This window comes from Heliangelus exortis, chromosome Z (genome assembly GCF_036169615.1).
Source record: "Heliangelus exortis chromosome Z, bHelExo1.hap1, whole genome shotgun sequence".
NCBI classification, from domain to species: Eukaryota; Metazoa; Chordata; class Aves; order Apodiformes; family Trochilidae; genus Heliangelus; species Heliangelus exortis.
This window is the reverse complement of record NC_092454.1, coordinates 19239084-19261002: the sequence shown is the minus strand read 5'-3', so window position 1 is coordinate 19261002 and position 21919 is coordinate 19239084. Positions and strand designations below refer to the sequence as shown.

The following is a 21919-nucleotide window of genomic DNA, read 5'->3' as shown; positions in this document are numbered from 1 at the left end:
CAGAGAGAGGTAGAAAAGATGACATCTTCCTTCTTAATTTTTGAGTACATGCAGTGTACTCTGACATAGTATACCTCTCTATCACTGGTAATTTTTACCAGATAACTCCCTAAAATGTGTATACAACTTTGTAAAAAGGCAGAGGGTAACCAGGGATCAGAGAGTTAGGTACTGCTAAAGCTGCTTACCACTCTTAACAGCTCTTCTAAAAAATGCATTTCTCCATAGTATTGTGATTTTTATGGTGTCAATGTCTTATCCCAGGTACATTAAGAGCAGTGTGTCTACATCTTATGCTGCTGTGTGGTTTGGAGGTACACAAACAGTTTATGTACTGGAATTGTACTCAGCAGTGCAGCATGTCACTTAAGTCAGTGTACTTTTTCTCACAGCAACAGGTCCCAGCAGAATAAATTAAACAGTACTGTGTAAGTACCTAAACTAGCTTGGGATCTCTACACTGTCTGCGAACACAGGATGTATCCAAAGAAGCAGGAATACAGCCTTCAGCCTCCCATACTTGCCTGGCGGGGCACAGCCTGGGTACCATGGAAGCGCAGTGTCGCTGAGAGACGCACACCACCCCTCCTGCAGAGCACAGCTCGGCATAGTGAGCATGGCAGATGCTACTTTAGCCAGAAATCAAACCATGTGACTCCAAAATTAAAAGCACGAGTCTCTATAGCCATGGATGAAAGAATAAACCCGAAAACAGTCCTATTCACGCGTCATGTTTACAGGGACAAAAAACCCAACCAAAAAAAAAAAAAAAAAAAAAAAAAAAAAAAATTTAAAAACAATTGAAGATGTTACTTGCATGTGAAACACGTCAGCTTTTACATAGCAAAAACGACTGCAAAGTAAATTTAACTTTCTGTGTTTACGTTCCAGAAGAACACCAGCAGGAGGGTTTGAAGGCTTTGATATTTTGTTTCCTGCTCCAGAGAGGTAGGATGCCGGGCGTCAGGGTACTGCCAGCCCTCTTCCATGCCAGCACACCTGGGCAAGCGCAGGTGACAGCCGGGTACCGTTCCCGCACGGCATCCTCGGTACCGCACTGCAAGTCCCGGCAGTCACAAACACGCTGCCGACCCAGACGGGAGGTGTCCCAGTCCTCGGGGCTCCAGCCGGCCCCGGGATCCTCGAGCCGTCTTGGCAAGCGTCCACTCGCCTCATCCCCGGACGGGCAGCCTCCACCTCCCCGGGCACCCACGGGCGGGGCGGGTGGAGGTCGGCGGCCGGCGCCGCGCGTCCCTGGTCTGCGCTCGCCGGCGGGAGCCGAGCGCCCTCTCCGGGCGAGGCGAGGTCGGGGGGCTGTGGGTCCGAACAGTCAGAACGCCCTCGCCAGCTGGGGAGGAGGCCGCGGTACCGCCGGAGGTGGGGTCCCGGCGCTGCCCCTGCCCCGGCGCCGCCTCCTCCGGCCCAGCCCAGTCCCGCCGGCCCCTCGGCTCCCTCCCCGGCCGGCTCCGGCTGGGACTCAGCGGCTGCCATTGGCTTAGCGGCCCCATCCGGGCATTCGGCGCAGCGCTGTTCCTCAGCCCGACCGTTCCAATATGGCGGAGGTGAGCGGGGAAAGCGGGCTAGGGCGCCAGGGTTCGGCCGGCTTCCCACGGGGCCTCACCGCTGGCAGGCCCGCCGGGCACACCTTGCCATCCCCGTAAAGCGCCTCCGAGACGGCCCGGCGAGGCGAGGGGACCGGCGAGGCGGCGGGTCCACCGGCGAAGCCGCCGGCGCTGGGGCAGCGGGAGCCTGCGCGACTAGGCCGCACGGCGGGCGACGCGCAGCGCGGGTGCCGGGTTCGCAACCCGCGGGCGGCCGACAGGCCATGGCCGGGCACCGAGGCGGGCGCGGCTGCCGCGCCAGGCCCGGGGGACGCAGGACAGGCTGGCGACACAACTACTGCGGCGGAGGCGATAGAGAAACGCCCGGCGGGAGGGAGGAGGAGCGAGTCCCGGGCTAGTAGCGGGGACGAGGCGGTGGTCGGTCCGCCTGCCTCCGCTGATGCCTCTCCCTGTCATGTCCCTTCCGACCGGGGCCGGAGGGAGCGGGAGCTTTGGCCGGCCGAGCGCAGCTGCTGGTGGGCTTCTGCCAGCGGAGGAAGGAAGGAGAGTGGTAGGCGGCGAGTGAGCGACGGAAGGAGCGATGAGAGCGGGTGAAAGGGATGGAAGGGCCAGCAGGGAGGGACACAAGGGCTGAGGCCGGCAGGGAGTGGGAGAAAGGGAGGGAGGCGACGGGGCAAGGGAGCAGCAACGGGGGGTCGTGGTGTTTGAAGGGAGGGAGCACGAAATGAAGACCCCTGCCTGCTTCCGGGCCCGAGTGAGCCCTCTCACGTCGCTTTCTCTTCTCCCCACAGGCTTCATTTGGGAGTTCGAGCCCAGGTTCGTCCTCGCCCCACCTCCTGCTCCTGCTCCGGCACCCGCCCTCCGCTTTCTGTTCCCTACTCGTTCCCAAATTTATCCCCTCGTTGCTTTTCTAACGCTTCTTGTGCACGTTATTAACCACCTCCTAGATTTTTAAGTGAAGGTGTGCGCTCTGGAGTCTTTCTCTTAACTCTGGTTGCAGGTAGTAATTGGCTACTTGGAACCAAAGTTTTTATCTGACTAAAGCCATATAGCCTGGAGAGGGACTGCATCTCTCGTTGCTGATAACTACAGGCTCATGTAAATTTTTGACTTCTTGTTAATCCCAGAAAAAGTTTAAAATTATAATGATAAGTGATTTTTAGGGATGTAGCTATTGTCAGGGTTCTTTGGAAGTATAGTTAGCATCAGCAGGGCTACTTTCAAATAAGTGTTTGGTGAATGGATTTGATTCTGTATAACTGATTTCTGCTGTGGCTGTCATTTTTTTTAAACTGCTTTTAGGAAATTTGTTGAGCTTATATTTTTGTTGTTGAGCTTATATTTTTTTAGTATGGTTTTAAATGTTTGAAATGTGATGTTGAGCATTCAAACCTACTGAAGAATTGGGACTTCAGCCCAATTGTGAAGCTTGTGAATGGAAGAGAACTTGTATTTGAGTTACTCTGAAGTGGGGTAGAAAAACAATTGTAAGCAATAATCTTGAGCACACAAATACATAAATAAGGTTAAGACATAAATTAGGTTAAGACAGTTTACATTTCTCTAAAACTGAATGAGGCTGTAATGGCTAGCAGCAAGAAAACTCAACACATAATGTCATTATTGTAATTGGAGTAGTGTTATCAGCTATACCGAAAGTACCATCAGACCATAATATGACTGCCATGTGAATAAAAAATGGTTTTTTTCCTGAATGTTTCTCTACAGTATGATATTACAAGCTCATTGTCCTAAAAGAGCTAAACAGACTTTAATTTACATAGTTTGCGTTAATTACCTGCATATGAGGAATGAACACAGCAAAACTGCTGAAAACTTAATTAAATGTTTTAAGACTCTGAAGCATTAGTATATACAACTGTCTTTCAAAGCTCAGAAGTGTTAGTATATACAACTGTTTTTCAAAGCTGGAAGCAATGGATTTGAAGAGGATTGATAGTTTGTAGCAAAGTTCTTGCATGGAAAAAACTGGAAATCATTGATGTAGTTTTTAATAAACCTTTTCTTTGCCAAGGATTGCAACAGAGTACTAATATATATGAATCAGAATAGGAAATCAGAAGTGAAAGAGAAATATTCTACTGTTTCTTTTCTCCATCAAATCCATTAGAAGCATTTTGTTAATTCCAGCATATTTTCTCCAATATTTCTTCAAGCTCTGCTGTTCTGCCTTTCTAGATCAAGTGCTAAGAATTAAATTTGTTTTAATATAAGATCTCTCTGTGAGGCTAAAGTAATCTGAAGTAAGTCTCACTGTTTATTTTGCTGCTTGTAGGAAGCTGATGCATAGTGTAAGTTAGCTGTTCACCACTGAAAAACTATGCGAGTTACCAAAGCATATACATACAGTGTGAGTGTCTTGCAGCATCTGAAATCTTGGATGTGTCCTTTGAATCTTAATGATGATTCAAAGGATGTTTTGAACAGTCTTTTATTCAGGAAAATAGGGATTGAACTTTCTGAAACTTTGTTTCAGTAGTTTAGGTGTTTCTCCCAAATACTCTACTGCAAGAGGGAAAGCTAAACCTATTAAGTACAAATAAGAAAAGAGAACGTGGGCTAAAACAGATGAGTTTGTAAAGTAGTTACAAATTTGTTCCACTTACTTCATAGAGAGTTCTGACCCTGCATGTGAAAGAATTTATGGAACTGGGGTTTTTTTTTGTGATATGTTGGTATGGCAGAATTACTCAAATCAGATTTTTTTGATAGTTGGCTCTTTATCATCTGAGGATCATGACTTCGACCCATCTGCTGAAATGTTGGTACATGATTATGATGATGAAAGAACTCTTGAAGAGGAGGAAATGATGGAAGAAAGCAAAAATTTCAGCTCTGAAATTGAGGATTTAGAAAAGGTAGGACTAACTTACTCTCTCTTAGAAGTTCACGCATGTTGTTACTCTGTTAGTGAGAGGAACACTTATTGTGCTTGTATTGTATAGTGCAGTTTCCTGAAACATGCTTTTGCTGTTTGTTTAAAAGTAGAAGATAATGTTTGGCTAGGATACAACAGTGCATCCTCACGAAAAGGCTGAACTTAGCTTTTCAAAGGTACTTGTGATATGTTAATATTCTTTTTCATTCGGTAGTCCTTTCACTTTAGTAGAGAAATTACTGAAGCAGGTTTTAAGAGTCTTGTCATCTAATATCATTTGTCACTTCTAAGTTTTACAAGTTGGACAGAAGTTGAAACTGCATGTTTTGCGTACAATTAAGTGACAGGTAGCTATATTTCATTCTGTTGGTCAGGCTTTGCTTTTCCAGTATGGAAACAGTCCTGTTTTAGGTGTGATGGATCGTATTCATTTGTGAGGTAAATGTCTTATTTTCATCAGTAGGTACTAATATATATGAGTTTGGCATTCAGTAGGTGCACAAAATGACCAGCATGGTCTTTGGCTTTTCCTATTGCATTTTATACTCTTTAATTACATGTTTTTTCTCTTTACACCTTTGGTTCATATGTGACAGTACATCACCCATTTTAAATGCCTGCTGAATGCTGAACACCCACAAACTGTTGGCTGCTTGTATTACTGTTAAGTGACCCACTTACACCACTCAGCGTAACTGCAGCTATTGGTCAAAGGAGTCTCAGAAAAGTGTAATTTTTAGCATCAAATATGAGACTGTTTTTGTTGTCCATGTAAAAAGAAATTTTCTAAATGTGGTGCTGACAGTATTTATATTACTGTGGTTTTTTTGGTTGGTTGGTTTTAGGGTTTTTAATATTTTTTTTTGCTACCCTCACAATTACATTTTTTCTGATTTTGAACTTGGCAATTGTAGTAGAAAATAAGCTAACCAAGTATGGTGGTTAAAATGGAGCTGTTACTCCATAAAATGACCTTGTTTCTTTTGTAACAGAAGGCCAAACTGAGAGCCACTCATCTTAAACATTTTATTATTTTAGGTCCAGATAGATACTGGAAAGATTTGATATAAGTTTACATTTACTCATTTTGAAAAGTCTTTGCAGGAGTAACACCTGAGCTAACTAAAGAAAACAAATAATTTAATCAGACTGTGAGTTCAGCAAGAAATCTTTAATGGTAATATAACTTGTAAAGGTATAAATATTGGAAAATATTTTTAATATTTTGATGGTTTGAATCAGGTAACTAAAAAAGATCCACTGTTTCATTAGTTCTATTAGAATGCAAGTATGATGATGTTTACTAAAATCACTTAATAAAAAGCTGTTGGAAAAAACAAGTTAAAAATCTAGTCTTGGTCTTGGTTTTTGCCTTCTGTATCAGTAATTTCCTTCTGTAACCTTCTCAACAGGCACTGTAAAATATATTTTGCAAGAGATGGAAAGGAGGGCTTAAAAGTTGCTGTATTGGTTTACTTTTGTGGGTTTTTTTGTACACTTGCATGTGACTATGGAAGAGCCTTCAAGTGTCTCTGCATGTGTGTCCTGTAGGATAGTTGTTAGTGTTTCTAGGATACCTTGTCTCGAACTAATGCAGGCAAAAATCTTGCTCTACTGTATGAATCAGATGAGGAGTAAATTTTTCATAATTGCTTTTTGGTTTCATCCAGTGAACAGTTTTCTTCAATAGCTTCACTATATGCCAAGATAAATTCTTAGGAATTATTTCAGTCTTGTGCCTGAAAATATTTAAAATCTTTAATTAAGATCCCTGATTCCAGTTAAGTTTTTCTTTGTTTTAACTTTTGTTTTTTCAAAATATGTCTTAGTCTTTTAAATCTGAACTGTATTTGGCAATATGTTGAAATGTTTATAAATCCTTTTGTATTAGGAAGGAAACATGCCATTGGAAGATTTGCTGGCTTTCTATGGCTATGAACCCACGATTTCGGTTATGGCAGGTTCCAGTGCAGATAGCTCTCCAAGTGAACTTGCAGATGAGCTTCCAGATATGACTCTAGATAAGGTAAGTTTCCCCCAATATTATGGTTTAAATGCAGAACTCTAGATGGCCTTAAAGTATATTTCACTATCTCCTGAAGTTACAAAGTACAAATCTTTGTTAATTTAAATGTAAAATATTACTCTGCATTATTTTTCAAGCATATTGAGGATCTGATTCTAATTATGATTATCACCAATGCAAATCTGTAGCAACTTCAGTTGCACTGTGTTACTTCAGATGTAGCAGTTCTTTTAAAACACATCTGAAGAACTTTAAGTAGGTGAGCCTTTATAATATAAATGGGATTGTAATTTTTTTTAATAATGTATGTAATGTCCAGAAATAATAACTCTGGCTTCCAGCACACTTGTCAAGTATGAGAAAGTTTGAAAATACACACCTGAATGCTTTGGAATGTTGTTTCCAAAAGCATGTCATTTTAAATAGTCTTAGCTTTGAGGAATGAGAGATTGTTTTTTGTGCAGTGATCATACATATGGATTGCTAAAGCAAAAACCTGAACATTCATTTTTTGTGATTTGCAAACTAACTCTGAATTCTGAAATTTTAATTTGATTTTTGACTGTAAGGCATATGCAGCTAGTAGTTTGGATCATAAAGTATGTAGGTAGACTATAAGTTTTTGGCTTTTTTTTTACTTTCTATAAGTATGATGTAATGGTAAACACAAAAAGCAGGGTGTAATGATGGCTCTGCACATCTGATTCTCATCAGGATTCGCAATTGTGTTGAGGCTACAAAAATGTAGTCGGCTTGTTGTCTAGTAGTTCTTTCCTTTCGTTACTGCTGTACAGAGGCATTTCAACCTCTCTGATACTGGAGGAAGTGTACTTTCTCTTTATTAATTTTTTTTTTTTTAACCTGCTGAAATGGCAATTCTTTATGTTCTGGGAAGACTATAGGTTGTTTACTATCTGTAATAGTCCTCTCAGGAAAAGCCTACAAAAGTGCCTGGCTCTTGAATTTATTTATTTTTACCCAGAGTTGAAGGGGCAACAGCTTTTTAAAGCTTTGGTGTATTTGTGGTGCAAAAAAGATTTGAGGCAATTTCTGGTATTTTTTATTGGAAGCCGTTGGAGGAACATCTGAGATTGATGCTTACAGAATTTACTTCTTGTGCATTTATTTTAATAGAAGACAAAAGGGAAACAAACCTATGTATTTAACTGAAATGATGAGTTTGTTCTTAAATTTAGCAGGAGCATACAAGTTTTTTTAGTTAAGGGAGTATGGTCTGCTAAATTGATTTACGGTAAAGTAATTAATTTTAATTGATGTGGCTCTATCTAAATGCTCACCACTCTATACTTAATAGTCAGTCTGAGGTTTAACTTTTTTATTTTAATGATACAGGAGGAAATTGCTAAAGACCTCTTGTCAGGTGATGATGAAGAAACACAGTCCTCTGCTGATGACTTGACACCATCAGTTACTTCACATGAGGCTACTGACTTCTTTCCTCGGCCATTAAGATGTAGGAAACCTGATTTTATAATAGTACTCAAAAATTCATAGCATTATGTATAGCTTCCTGTCTTAAAATACCAAAATTGCAGACATTACCAGGAAGTGAGCAGCAGTGATTTCCAGGATGCTGAACCTAAGTATTCTCTTTGGTTGATATTACTAATGACTAAAAAGACTTGAATTTGGTTCTCTGCACAACGCAAAGGTAAAATTAATTTCTTTACAAATACAAAAACTTCACAACTGATAGTTTATGTGGTACTGAGGAATATGCTTCATGATTTTCAGTACATTAGGGAATAATATGAATATATAACTCATTCTGTTAAATCAGTGTTTCTCTACTAAAATTTTTGCTGCTGCTTTTAAGCTAGTGACTCCTGTGTGTGGCCTGTGGATGTGAACTAGGACATAGTTTCTATGTGATTTTTTCCTGTCACACATTCAGCACTTTTCCATAGACTTGATGAAGTGAGCCAAAGTGGTTGTCCATGCAATGGGACCTCTAAATCTTTGAATTTCACTACCCATAGACTTATTATGGGATATACCTGAGAACTAGTTCTTCAGTCACCCAACCTGGATGAGTCAGACCTCATTGTCTCTTGCAGCTTACTTGTTCACTGGTGCAATAGAGTTAGAGCAATGTGTAGAATTTTTATCACAGATTAAATTCTGCAAGTATCTTAAATTACTCCTTGGAAATTTCATCACTCTGGAGAAGGGGATGATACAGGGAATGTGCTGCCTCAGCCATCATCCCTTTTCTCAGTTAAGCAAACCCCAGACTTGCTGGCACTTAAGCATTGCTTGTGAGCCATTAATGAATATGACACTTAGTGTGTGGCAGGTTTGTAGAAAAGATTATTGACCCTTCCTTTAGTTGAGATTAAGATAAACAGTAATTTTTTCTTTTTCAACTATTTTTCTGTCAGAATGTTGCTTTCTCTATTAATAAAGTTTTGTCTGGACTTGGTAAAAGCACCATTTCAGGCAGGGAGATCTGAGGTCTATGTTGTAGGCAGTTTCATCTGTTTTGGGTATTTTTGATGATAATTTTTTTAATTTTTGATTTTGATTCATCACTTTGTGATGAGAAGCTAGGATTCCAACCCTATGAATGAGCATGTTTCAAAAGTCTGAGAATACAAAATATTACAGCAAAACTATCTCATTTTCCTAGAAGTATAGTAGATTGTCTCAGATGTCTCAGTTGTGATGGTAAATGTTTCCGTCCTGCAATATACCAGAATGAGTGCCTTCTAACTTAATGATTGTTTGATAGAAATGTAGATTAAAAGATTTCTGACAGAAGTATAGACTCAAGAGAAGTGTCTCTCAGACTAAAAAAGACTCTCTCAGACTTGTTTCAAAAGTAAAGAATACTTTGTGTTTGAACTGAAAATTCTTCCTTACTAAAACTGAATTTCTTTTTGTCTGAAGCAAACACTACGTGTGATGAAGATAAGGAATCAGATGGTGAAGATGTAGAAGCAGAGAATGGTAATTCATCTGAAGATTTGAGAAAGGTAATTATCTTTAAAAAGATTGAAAAACTTTGCCATTAAGAAAAATTCATTAAGTTTTATAATACATTAGATAGTAACTAAATTCTGAAGTTTTCTACCAACTGCCAGGTTAGTGGCAATTTTAACACTTCCATATGCAAAATACTAGGTTAATAACTTTTTTCTCTTTTCATTTTTCCTAACATCTCAAGGAAATAATGGTTGGTTCACAGTACCAGGCTGAAATTCCACCTTACCTTGGCAGATACAGTAGTGATGAAAAGGGTGAGTTCTTTTGACTTTGTTTTGTGTTTATACATGGCAGTTGATGGAAAAAGGTTATTTAAATTTATCAGATAATTTCAGTGGCTTAGTTAAAGTCTCAGAGACCCTAAAAGAAAAAAAAGTTCTGCTAGTTGTTTTATATTAAAGTGTTGAATACTTATGTGTAATTAGACTCAAATCATCTAGCTGTCAACAGACTCCTCTCTTCTAAAGAGTTCAGTTCCTTGTTTCAACCTTATGGAACCTGAATCTCTTCACAGTGTCACACTATGGAATCTGTCTTTCAGGGGAAACGTGAGCTGCAATTTAAAAGTGGCATGATGGTGTTTGATTTGGTTACTTCTGTGTTCCTGTTTTTGTCTTTGGGAAGTAGCTTTTACAGACTTAAAAAATTTCACACCTGGCAATAATGGATTTCTGTTTTGACAGCCTATGAAAATGAAGACCATTTACTTTGGAAACCTGGTGTGATCTCAGAAACTAAAGTTAAAGAATACCTTTTTGAAACCTCCTTAAGAACAGGAAATGAAAAAATGATTGGCAGAATTCCTGACAGTCTGCATACACGGGACAATGAACAGGTACAGTTCATGTCCTGTTCTGTTTGTGACACATTGCTTCGTAATTAATGTGCTCTCTTTCTCTACCTTGTATTATAAAGGGAGCAGTACTTAATTTCTTTATTTTTTCTAATTAGATATCATTTTGGTCAGGGTCTTTTTTGTAATTTTATGTGTATGCTTAAAGTAACAAATATTTGAATGTTGGCAGTGTTGTGATCTGTGATGGTGCTGACTGCCATAGTGTTGAGAAATACAGCTTTTAAAATAATTGCTTTTTTTTTTTTCCTTTTAAGAAAAGTTTTACCTTTTAATCAAACCCTGCCCCAACTTCTGGAGAACGTTGCTTTTGTTTGCTGTTTTAAAATTTTCATCATTTATAAAGATAAATCCTCTTCTTACATTAGATGTGCTTGCTGGAAGGCTAGTTTTAGAGGTCCAGATTGGATATTTGCAAACTTTGACTCTTTTTAAATTATTTTTTTCCATTTCATAGGCACTGTATGAACTTCTTAAAAGCAACCATAATATTAAAGAAGCAATTGAGAGATACTGCTCGAATGGAAAGACATCTCAGGGTAAGAGAGAGTACCTGTTTTGGTTTTGTTTTAATTTTTTTTCAGAAAATGTATTTGGAAAAAAAAAAAAGAGTTTAAAAAGTTGTGTAGAAACACCTTGAGTAAGAATCAGATTGAGTACATCCCTTTCCTCACTGGCTTTAGCTCAGAATATTTATAATCTGACTGTTGGCCAGCTGGAAATTCTAACTAGGGATGTTTGGAAGTTGTAAAAAGTTGCGAATTGGCCTTTCTCCTTCCCTTCTTTCCTCCATTGCTCTTTTAACAGTGACATGGAATGGGAAGCAGGGGGAGTGGTTATTTTATTCCCATAAGGCAGTTCTCACCCACATTATGATATTCTTTTGAGATTATGGCCAATTATTATCTGATGACATTTGTCCCAAAATTAGGAGAACATAGCTGTCTATATAAATGCTAACGTTGTGCTCTAACATATGGCATTACTCTACCATATAGTTCCATGGGTCTTTGGCAGAATATGGAGAATTTTGTTTGAGTTTATAGTGAAAGACAAGCTTCCATCTTGTTTGTACCTAATTATTACTCCCTTAAATGAGAATCAGACTTTATCATTTATCAAAGACAGTTCCTTACTAACATTCTAGCATCCTTCCTGACATACGTGTTACATAAAGTAGAAACAGTACAAATCCTGGTATAAGTATTTCCTGGCAGGTATTCCCTACTCAGAACTATCCAAAGAGAACTTGAATGTTCACAAGTTAAGTTGCTGTGAAAGCTAAGTGAGGTAAACCTGAGGGGGACAATAAGGACTATCAGATCTGTGCTTCAGAAGGCTCTTCTTCAGGAAGAGATGGTGTAGACATTATCAATAATGAAGTATCAGTTGCAGGGCTGCACCCTAAATCCCACACCTCTGTAGGATTTAGATTCCTGCTTCGGGATTGTATAATACATGCCCTCTTGTGGTTTAGTGCCCAAAATTCTGTCTCCAGGGCTAGTACTAGCACTCCTTTCCCCTTCTCCTAAGGCAGATAGGACATACTCTAACCTAGTAAAAAAGGGTAAAGGATGTTAGTACTGTCAGTGCCTGTCTCTTATAGTAAACATTATGCTATGATTTACTCTACCCACTGAAGGTGACTGCTCTCCTCAAGAAGCGAATTAAAAATACACCACTCCCAAGATAATTTATTAACAAATAATTATTAATTCTAATAATTATTAACAAATTTTACATATGGGGATCTTCTCTTTGAAGCTTGAGAACTCTGTAGTAAGGAGTGCAAAATCAATGGGATGGGAGTAAAAGTGGCATTGCAGTGGAATGATTATCACCTTCATCTGGGAGCAGAAAGGTCTTGGTGCCAGCATTGCTTCCAGAAATGTTTTGAAATGGTTGTTTTTTTTGTTTAAAATGCCATCTGAATGTAAAATTTTTTGGGCCATCATTATGAATGTAAAATGCCTGGAAATATCCCTTCTTAATTATGTACAGACCTATAGATAGGAAAGCAACAATACATGAGACAGAACTGACCTATTCAATGTAGTTTGAGCTACTTTGTTTGAAAAGTCTTCTCTTTAGTGATTTTGTTTTTAAGAGTAAAATCCAGTTTTATAAATGGCAGTTTTAATCTTAAATATATAAATAAATTATATTTGCAGTTCCTCCTTAAGTCTGAAAGGGTTGTTCATGGGATATTTAAAGCAGACACTTGTTTTGTTCCAGATTCCCCTTGCTTATCAAAAGCCTGGAGAAGTTGGGTGGCCCTTTAAGGCTACCTGATGTACGTCTAGCACTAAGGCTTTTTCCTATGGCTTGTTATGCCTTCTTCAGGCTCCACTCAGGAGGACCTCAGAATGTTTTTGAGGGTACTGGTGATTCTTGCTGGAATTGTCTGCATGAGCTCGGGCTCCCCCAGCTGGTGTCAGTTTTTCCCACTCCCATATCTTGACTGATTTACCACACCATGTATCCATCTTCTCAGGTTGGGATGGGCCCAAGGTGGGACTGGCCATCCTGACCCTCCTGGCTGTTACATGTTTTGTCTTATATTTGTAGCTTTTCTTCAATGAGGTACCCTTTTAAAACATCAGGGTCTTCTTACTAGTCTTTTTATGGCTTTGGGGTCTGCAGGGGCAGAGATAGTCATCACCACATGCATCTCTGTCATAGAATCATAGAATTAGCTGGGTTGGAAGGGACCTCAGAGATCATCAAGTCCAACCCTTGACCCACCGGTGCGGTTGCTAGATTATGGCACTGAGTGCCACATCCAGTCTCTTTTTAAATGTCTCTAGGGATGGGGAATCCACCACCTCACCGGGCAGTCCATTCCATTGCCTGATCACCCTCTCCGTAAAAACATTCTTTCTGTCATTCCTATCCTGAAGATAGCTGCTTTTGTAACAGCTGTAGAAAGCTGACTTAATGATCTTCCTGCTGTAGCAAAGGGTTCCCCTCTGTCCCAGGCATCTATGCCAGCTGCTGAATGTGCTGGTCATGGGGTTCAGTGATAGGGGACAGTCCCTACTTGTTGCAGTTTTAAACACATCAGGCAGTGAAGTACCATGCAGCTCCTTGCTCTCTCTCTCCTCACCCTCAGAGGAACTGGGGGAGAGAATCAGAAGTATGAAAAGACTCATGAGGTGAGATAAAAACAATATAATAATTGAAATAAAAGAAAACAAAATACTGGTAGTAATAACAACAGATTAAGCAAAAAACTGATGCATGATTCAGCCAAAAACTGGACGCTTGTTCAAGACACCAAAAGCCATTCTGGTATTGCACAATACAGTCTTCTTCAGTTAAGGAGACAAGCCAGAGATACTCAGTCTTCTTTCATGAAGCCTCAATTCTACATATTTTTTGTGGATATTGGCCAGTTGAAGGAGGTATTTAAATAGTATATATATAATACTATAATATAGTAATTCTCTGGCTATGCCCTTAAGGTCTGGCATGTACCTCAATTTTAAGGATAGGGGCTACCTTAAATTCTGATTGATATAATTCGCTGTTACTGCTAAGTACTTCACTGGGCTTCTCCAAAATATTTCTGTCCCAGTCTCCTGGAGGAATTATTAGCTTACAAATTTTCATAGGATTTGGGGAAATTCGGAGCCCAATTTTTCATGAATTGTAGTTTATCCCCTGCCTTTCTGCATTGTTCATTTTTCTCCCCCACTTATTTAAGCAATTCCTCAATTCAGAGAGACAACAGCTTTTTTTTTGTTGCTTTTTGCTTTCAGCCTTGTCTTGTAACAGTCTCATTAACTTCACATTCCTTGTAGGGATAATGCAACTCTTAAAGACCTGCTCAGTCTCTTGTATATAATTTATTTTCTTCTCTTTACTTTCCCCTCTTAAAAGGTTCAACTCTTCTTTTGTCTTACTCCATTTACCTTGTTTTTCACACACCATATCATCTGAAAATTTCAGTGAAGGGTTAACTTCTTAAGTAGTCAGTTGTGAAATCTAACTTATTATGGCAGGTGAATTATTAAGAAAAGTCATTGTTATGGGGTTAACTAGACAGTTTTGTTAGTGATTAAATGATCAAATGATAGTTGATGATTGGTGACCAAATTGTAATTGAGCAGCATTTGAAAAGTAATTAAACAGTGATTTAACAATGATTTAATAATAAATAATCAATATCTAGGCAGTGGTCAAAACACTAGTACTTAACTGCATCTCTGAAAATTAAGCTATACCTTGATATATACATACATGTCACTAGTATAAAGTATACTTTTAGGTTTAATGTAAAATACCACTTAAATTATTGCAGGAATCAGGTGCTTGGTAGGGAGGGTCTTAACCCCAAAGGGTAACCTTGAGAGGTGTCCTTTCTCTTCTGAAGGGGAGACCACCCTTGAGCAGTGTGTTGCTGCTGCAGAGTAGAGTGGGTTCTGGAGGGCCTGCCAGATACTTACAGCGCGAAGCGACTGACACATAGTCAGCCTCCCTCTTTGTGCAGGCATGCAGCTGCAGCAGTTTTAGTTTTGTCTAGTTCCAGCTCAGATTGATACTGCTAGCTCCTGATAAGACTCGGCCTAGGCTCCTTGGCTCCTGAGAAGGTACAGCCTAGCAAAGTTGTCACAATTTGCACAGCAGGGCTGATCTCACTCAAGCTTTCTTTTTGCTGAGAGTAGTGGCATCCATTTTTTTCTGAATGCCTTCTCATACAGGATACAAAGAACAGTGATTGTTGCAAAACAGTAAAGAAGCAATCTCACTTATACCTTGGTTATGTTATCAAACCTTGTTTTTTAATGACACACTTACAAAAAGATTTCCTAAGTCAGATTCTTTTATGAGTCTTTATAAAGAAGGATGTTTGATACACGTGGGTTATCAGTATAGTTGAGGAAAGAACAGGGATCTAAATAACTGAACTGTTGATTGTTTTAGAATTCATTTTTATATTAATCCATTGGCAACAAACACTTTATTTGTAAAAGGTTAGTGAGTGAAATCAAGTTAATCATGCTACTTCTGTGACTGTCTAGAAGAGATGACAGCATGGACAGAAGAAGAATGCAGAAGCTTTGAACATGCACTTCTGCTTTATGGAAAAGACTTCCATCTCATACAGAAAAACAAGGTTAGTATTTTACAGTTATATGGAAGAACTGGTAGATGATAGATACAATGCTGAAAACCTCTGAAAGCAATGCATTTGTCATAGGCCACTCAGAAGGGTGAAATAAGAACCAGAGTATTAAGACCACCAACTTGGCATCTTTTTGTGTTAATTTATTCTCAGAGGTCATTGAAAAAGCTTGGCTCTTGGGGATGAGTCAGTCTCTGAAATCAACTTATATTCATATTACTTCCATCTATGCATTTACATTATAATTTAGTTTCAATGTGTGTCTCCTAAAAGTACAGTATTTCCATACAGGAAGGGAAAATGCATCTTGCTTTTGTTACACCAGGAAGGTGTAATGTTACCGAAACAGGCTAAGCTCTTTGTGTTTTCAGAAAGTGTAGTCATCTTTCAGTATGGTGTTTTCTGGCCAGTAGTGGAGTTCTAATCCTCATCTGTTTGTATGAAGCGCTGTACCAGTGCTTCTGTTTTACTCCTGTGTGCCTAAAGAGCAGAAATTTTTATCTTGTTTTTTTAATATAAAAAAGCAACAGTTGACGGTTTCTGTTTTTTCAAATTTTTCAGTGTGTTTCGTTTATGCTTTGATACCACCCTGAAGTTTGTTGGTTTTGTTTTTTTTTTCTTTAGGCATCTGCCTGTTTTGTTTTAATTCAGGTAAACTTTATAGGGTTGTGTTTGCTGTTCAACAACACTCAGTCCTGCTTAATACCTGGCTTAATTTGTCCTAAATAATATTTGGGTGGTTCAGATTCTAAATGGGCCTTACCAACAAGCAGTAATTCATCAGAAATGCAAAGAAATATTTTTACAGCATGCAACAAAGTAAGTTAGCATTTCTGTCACTGTGGACTTTGTCCTAAGATGTTTTTTTTTTAAAAAAAAAAAAAACAACTCTAAACTGTTGGGGTTTTTTCCAGCTAGGTAAATTGCCAGAAAGTTAAGTGGAACTTCTAGGGCCCAACATAGCTGGTATCACATGTATTGGGAAATTAACAGCTAGGCAGCTGGGGAGAAATTCAACAAGGTGTTTCTTTATCACTTTTCTGCTAAGTGCTGAAATTTTGTGTATGAAGAGATGGTCATATGCTAGTTTCCTCCCCTGCATGGTGTATGTGACTAAACTAGCAAAGCTTATTACTACAGCCAAAGCATTTTTTTATTTGACTGTTGTTTCTGTAAGCTCAAGTGTTGTTTACTGCTGGAATTGTAAAACTTAAACCAGAACTGTGTGTTGATGATTATTTGAAATGTTTCTGCATCATTTATAAGAATAGAGGTAAAAGTAATGACTTTTTCTCCAGGAGTCTAATTTCACTAAGCAGCCTCAGTTTCAGGGAAAGAAACAAACAGTTAACATAGATAAAAATAAGTCTTTTGAATACTCTGTAATTTTATTTTGCTGTTTAAAACATCTACAGTTCTGGACTTTCCTGAAACGAGTAAGTACCCAAAATCTTTTCTGATTCACTTCTCTTAGGTCACTGACATGCTCAGCTTTTTCCATCTGAAGAGAGAGTGTATCTTACGTTTAAAAAAATACTATATTTAGATATAAATGCTTCAGATGTAGGTACAGTTATAATTTTTAAAAAGTCAGTAGTACATAGAGTAGAACAAATGTAATAATTACTTGAAACTGCAGATTTGTTTGAGCTCTCCTAATTTTATTAATTTTTTCCAGATACTGAAGTAATGAAACCAAGAACACTGCATGAGCAGGAATTAGTGAGGTGACAAATACAAGTCCTTGCATTAATCTTGTCAATTGTTCTTGCCTTTTAGGTAGGAACCAGAACAGTTGCTGAGTGTGTGGCTTTCTATTACATGTGGAAGAAGTCAGAACGTTATGATTACTTTGCTCAGCAGACAAGATTTGGAAAAAAGAGATATAACCATCATCCAGGAGTTACGTAAGTAAAACATTCTTGGAATATGTTTTATGTTGCAAATCATAAATGTAGAAGCTTTTTTGTTTTTTACCTTCTGCCATTGCAGTGTAATACAACAATGGCAATTAAAATTGAATCCATCTTAATTTTTAGGCCTTGTTTTCCTGTTAAGTAATTCATTATGGATACAATATTCATTTAGGGACTACATGGATCGTTTGGTAGATGAAGCAGAAGCCCTTGGTGGAGCAATGCATTCTTCAGCCTTAACATCTAATAGTCGAACAGAAACCATTCCTGATCAACAGCTCAGCATTCTGAACTCTATCACTGCCAATGAGTTGACAGGTAAATCAAGAAAAAAAAAATCTTTTTCTTGTATCTATGCAAATAACTATATCATTTGCATTTGTGTTCATCTTTTTTCCAGCACTGACAAATAGTGTAGCTACGGTCTGTCACACTCCAGATGTGAACTGCCTGGATGATGCCTTTCCTCCAATGGACAGCTTACCCCGAGCACCAGTGAATCATGTGCCTGTTGGAACAGAAGAATTGCTTAACTTGCCTAGCAATGGTGAAAGTGATTGTTTCAACTTATTTGAAACTGGCTTTTATCATTCAGAGCTAAATCAAATGAACATATGCAGTGAGGACACAGAAAGACCTGCAAAGAGATTGAAAATGGGAATTGCTGTCCCAGAATCTTTCATGAATGATGTTTCTGTGAACAACCTTGGTGTGGACTTTGAGAACCACACACACCATATTACCAGTGCCAAAATGGCTGTTTCAGTGGCTGACTTCAGTAGTCTGTCTGCAAATGACACAAATGGCTTTATCAATGCCCACACTCTTCACCAACATGCTGCCCTTCACTCAGAATGACTGCGGAAAACTGAACAAACAGTGGGTACTTTATGCAGTAGTAGCAAACTTGATGAGAGCTATCAGGTTTGCTTAGTCTTTCACTGGAAGTTTGAACTTTATGACATCAGTGATGTCTTCATATGTATAGAACTATATCTTGATTTATCAAGAGTAATTTTTTTTTTCAAGTCCATAAATGTGGAAATGTCATAGGATGATTGATGGAGTTTGGAACTAAGAGAACTCTGTGGTGCAGCTTTAAGCTCTGCTTCAAATTTTTGTAAAGCCTGTAGACAGAGGCCACCATTTCCAAACCAGCACGGAAGTTTTGAAGGTATTGGAGTGGCTTTTTAGGCTAAGTTACTTTTGCTGTAATGGATGCAGTGGAATAACAATGTTTACAGGTACTGATCCCGATCCCTGCTCAATGTAGCATTTTATTTTTTGTTTCTTTTCATACAAAGGCAGGGATGGGTTTCTTTAATTTAAACTGCACAAACATTCAAGGAGTTTTTAATTGAACCTTCTCTCATGTGATACTAAAGTAGAGCACTTCAGTTTACAAAACAGCGAGTTCATCCTGGTGGAGGTTAGCACAAGGGACTTACCATGAGTCAAGTGGGAACACCTACACTTCAGTGCTGTTGAAAAATTGTAGGTCCTGGCTACCTTATGAAGAAGTTATTATGCTGCAATTGGTGTCTGTGTACTTTAAACTTACTTAATTAGGCTATGCTGTAGTTGGATGGGCTTTGTCCACAACTTTGAAGAGCAATATATTCGTGTACATTAACTTTCCTAACATAGTCGGTGTAATTTAAAGCCACAGTCTGCACACTTAGGATTTACCACTAAGCAGTCTACATTTGCAAGACACCTTAAATTGTTTGGAGCACTGCAGTTCAAAGCATTACAGTTTTGAGGGACTACCTAGTTTATATAGGAATAGTAGAACCTTGAACTACATATTTGAAAGTTTTTACTTTAGTGTGCTTGCATTTATTTGTTTTGGCAAGTCATGGCTCAAAAACAGCACTTCACTACATTGGTGAAATAGGAAAAGATGGGTAAAAATGTTTCCCATAAAAGCAACTATTTAACGTCAGTATTTTTTTTTAATTATTATTTTTATTTTGAACATTGAGTGCAATTTAACCATCCAGGAAGTTTGTCTTGCAAACATTTATTCTAACTTCTGCAGGAGAGTCCAACCAAACATAGTGTTGGCTTGTATCATGTTGTAGTAAACAGCTCGCAGGGTTTTCTAATGAGAATCCTAACCTTACTTAAGTAGGATTACCCCTTTCCCTCTGTACTTTTTCTTTGCACTGTTTTACAAATTTAATTGCCACTAATTTTTTTTTTCATTATTCAAGTGATTAAGTTTGCATTGTTGATGTTTGTAATAGTTGCTTCAAGGTTATGCTGAGTAATTAGAAAGTAGTTACGTTAATATTTGAAAGGGAAGAGGGTATTTATTATGCATACTGTGAACTGCATTGACATCCTGAGTTCTGGATGCAGCATATAGTTTTCTTTACAGCATTGTAATGAAGATTGCTTTGAAGTGTTTCCGCAATAGCACATGTACCATATTAAAAACAAATCAGTTTAGCACAGTGGAAAAAAATAGAGGTAATTTTGTAACCCTTTCTTAACTTACACATCTGCAATACATAAATTTAGTAAGTACACAGTTAAAGCAGGTAGCCTTGGCCCTGTGTTATACTCTTGACATTTTTAGCCAAGCTGTCAGCTGCTTGTAGCTATGTTTTGTGCTGAAATTTGTACCTTGTTTCTTTTATGAATCAATATATTTTACATAATTTGGTAGAATACTGGCCATAATTCTCAATTGTTATACACTCTGTGGGTTTACAGTGAATGTCTGGTCCATATAAAAATCATTATACAAAGGTGACTGAATTCATATCCCAGTTGCACTTAAATGAACATGCCCATTCTCATTAGCTGATGCAGTAATATGTTCAGTTTATCTATGCATTGCTGGGCTCTTAATGTAGACGGAGAGTTGTCTAAGGTTTGGGTTGTCAGCAAGTTGAATGGACACTTTAGTTATTTAATGAAGACTTTTGACCAAAATTCAGAAAATTATATGAGAGAAAAATGAATTCCAGCTAGTCTGATAGATTTTTAGATGCTGATCTTATTTAGCCTGTTGGCTAGCTAGCTGGTATCGTTTACTTTTAATTCCTTGTTAAAATGAGGCAATAATTTGCAAGATTTTGTAAATATGTAAATTCTTCATATCTTTCTAGATATCTATTTCAATATTTTCTGACTACTTCTGTGAATAGTAACATTTTTGTGCATGCTTGATGTGACATTCATAAATTTGTACCACTATGACTTTATCCATGTAAAATAGTTATTTATTGAACTTTTCTTTTAAGAGCTGGACTGACTTATTTTTCTCTCAGTTTAAACATTTAAATGGAGAAGTTGTTACTGTTTATTAAAAGAATTGCGTTTTGAAAGTCATTATGAACATAACTAAGTTGCAGCCATGTGAAAAAACCACATTTCCTTGGTTTTTAGATGGTGAAGCACAATTCTTATAACAAACTGTGATGAATTCTTTGTCTTTTACCACCCTTCTTTATACAAACAAACCAAAAAATCCGTAATGGGCAATTGCATTATTGGTAAATGTATTTTTTTTATGTACAGGGGATCTGAAGAGGGTAGCTGATGCATTTAGAAGTGTAACTGGTGCTGTGATTATAGCAATACTTTTACGTTGGTTAGTCATGCATCATCTTCTCATGCTAGGTTTTTAATGTTTAGTTTTCCTCTTGTCGTGGTCAAAAGGATTAATTTACTTGAAGGATGCACAGTACTGTTTGAAGAATACTAAATTGTGTACAATTAGGTCAATGAAGTGTGCAATTGTTTCCTTTTCTAATTTTTAAAACCAAGGGTCAAGCATGTAGGAAAACTTCAGATAAAGTAGAACATAGTGATATTACTTAATTTAACCAAAGTCTCTAGTGAATATTTCAACTTTGAATGTAAATTAATGGATAAACTGACCAACAGGGACACTATTTGCCCAGCATTACAAGCACATTGTCTACAAATAGGGAAACTAAATACAGTAATTTATAAAATAACAACAAGGTTACTATTTTTGTTATTCCTATTTTTCACCGAAAGAATAAGGAAGATACTATCAGTTGTAAATTACATTAGGAATGGTTATAGTGCTCATAATAGAACAGAGATTCCAGTTATTCTCAGTCCAAAGTAAGTATCCTGTGCGTAACAACAGATTTAGTGACAATCGGAACATGTTTTAGTATCAGATGTTCAAGAGGAAGTCGCTATTGTTATATTGGTTTTAATATTTGTACATAAACACTGATTTTTTTTGAGCATTATTTTGTATTTGTTGTACTTTAATACCTGGTGTACAGTTCCAGAAATAAATGTCTGGAAACCTTTCTTCCCTTGTAAAGCTTTTTATGCATCTGCACTACTTCATTTTCAGGATTACTTACCAGTAACTCCGAACACATTTTATGAACTCCCGTTACCAGTAATGTGCACTACTGCTACCTACAGTTACATTGTGATGAGTGAAAAACGGAGCATGCGGTGATGCAGGTGAAAGAGTAAGTAGTGATTTCCCTCGGAAATTAAAATGTCACAGCTTAAGTATAGCAAAA

General features: G+C 38.2%; 1 protein-coding gene across 5 annotated transcripts; it reads left to right on the top strand.

Moving 5' to 3' along the window:
* The first annotated feature begins 1447 nt into the window (after positions 1 to 1447).
* Positions 1448 to 21695, top strand: MIER3 (MIER family member 3). Of its 5 annotated transcripts, none has more exons than XM_071731946.1 (13): positions 1448 to 1562; positions 2354 to 2378; positions 4296 to 4441; positions 6353 to 6487; positions 7841 to 7961; positions 9398 to 9483; positions 9675 to 9747; positions 10177 to 10328; positions 10804 to 10885; positions 15371 to 15465; positions 17254 to 17381; positions 17563 to 17708; positions 17791 to 21695. In XM_071731946.1, the coding sequence occupies exons 1-13, from the start codon at positions 1554 to 1556 to the stop codon at positions 18246 to 18248; spliced, it is 1656 nt and encodes a 551-aa protein (XP_071588047.1). In that variant the 5' UTR covers positions 1448 to 1553; the 3' UTR covers positions 18249 to 21695. The 5 variants fall into 5 exon arrangements, with proteins under 5 accessions (XP_071588047.1, XP_071588048.1, XP_071588046.1 ...); XM_071731945.1 differs by lacking the exon at positions 1448 to 1562 and adding an exon at positions 1970 to 2112 and having other exon boundaries at positions 15374 to 15465; XM_071731943.1 differs by lacking the exon at positions 1448 to 1562 and adding an exon at positions 1970 to 2112.
* The last annotated feature ends 224 nt before the right edge of the window (positions 21696 to 21919 follow it).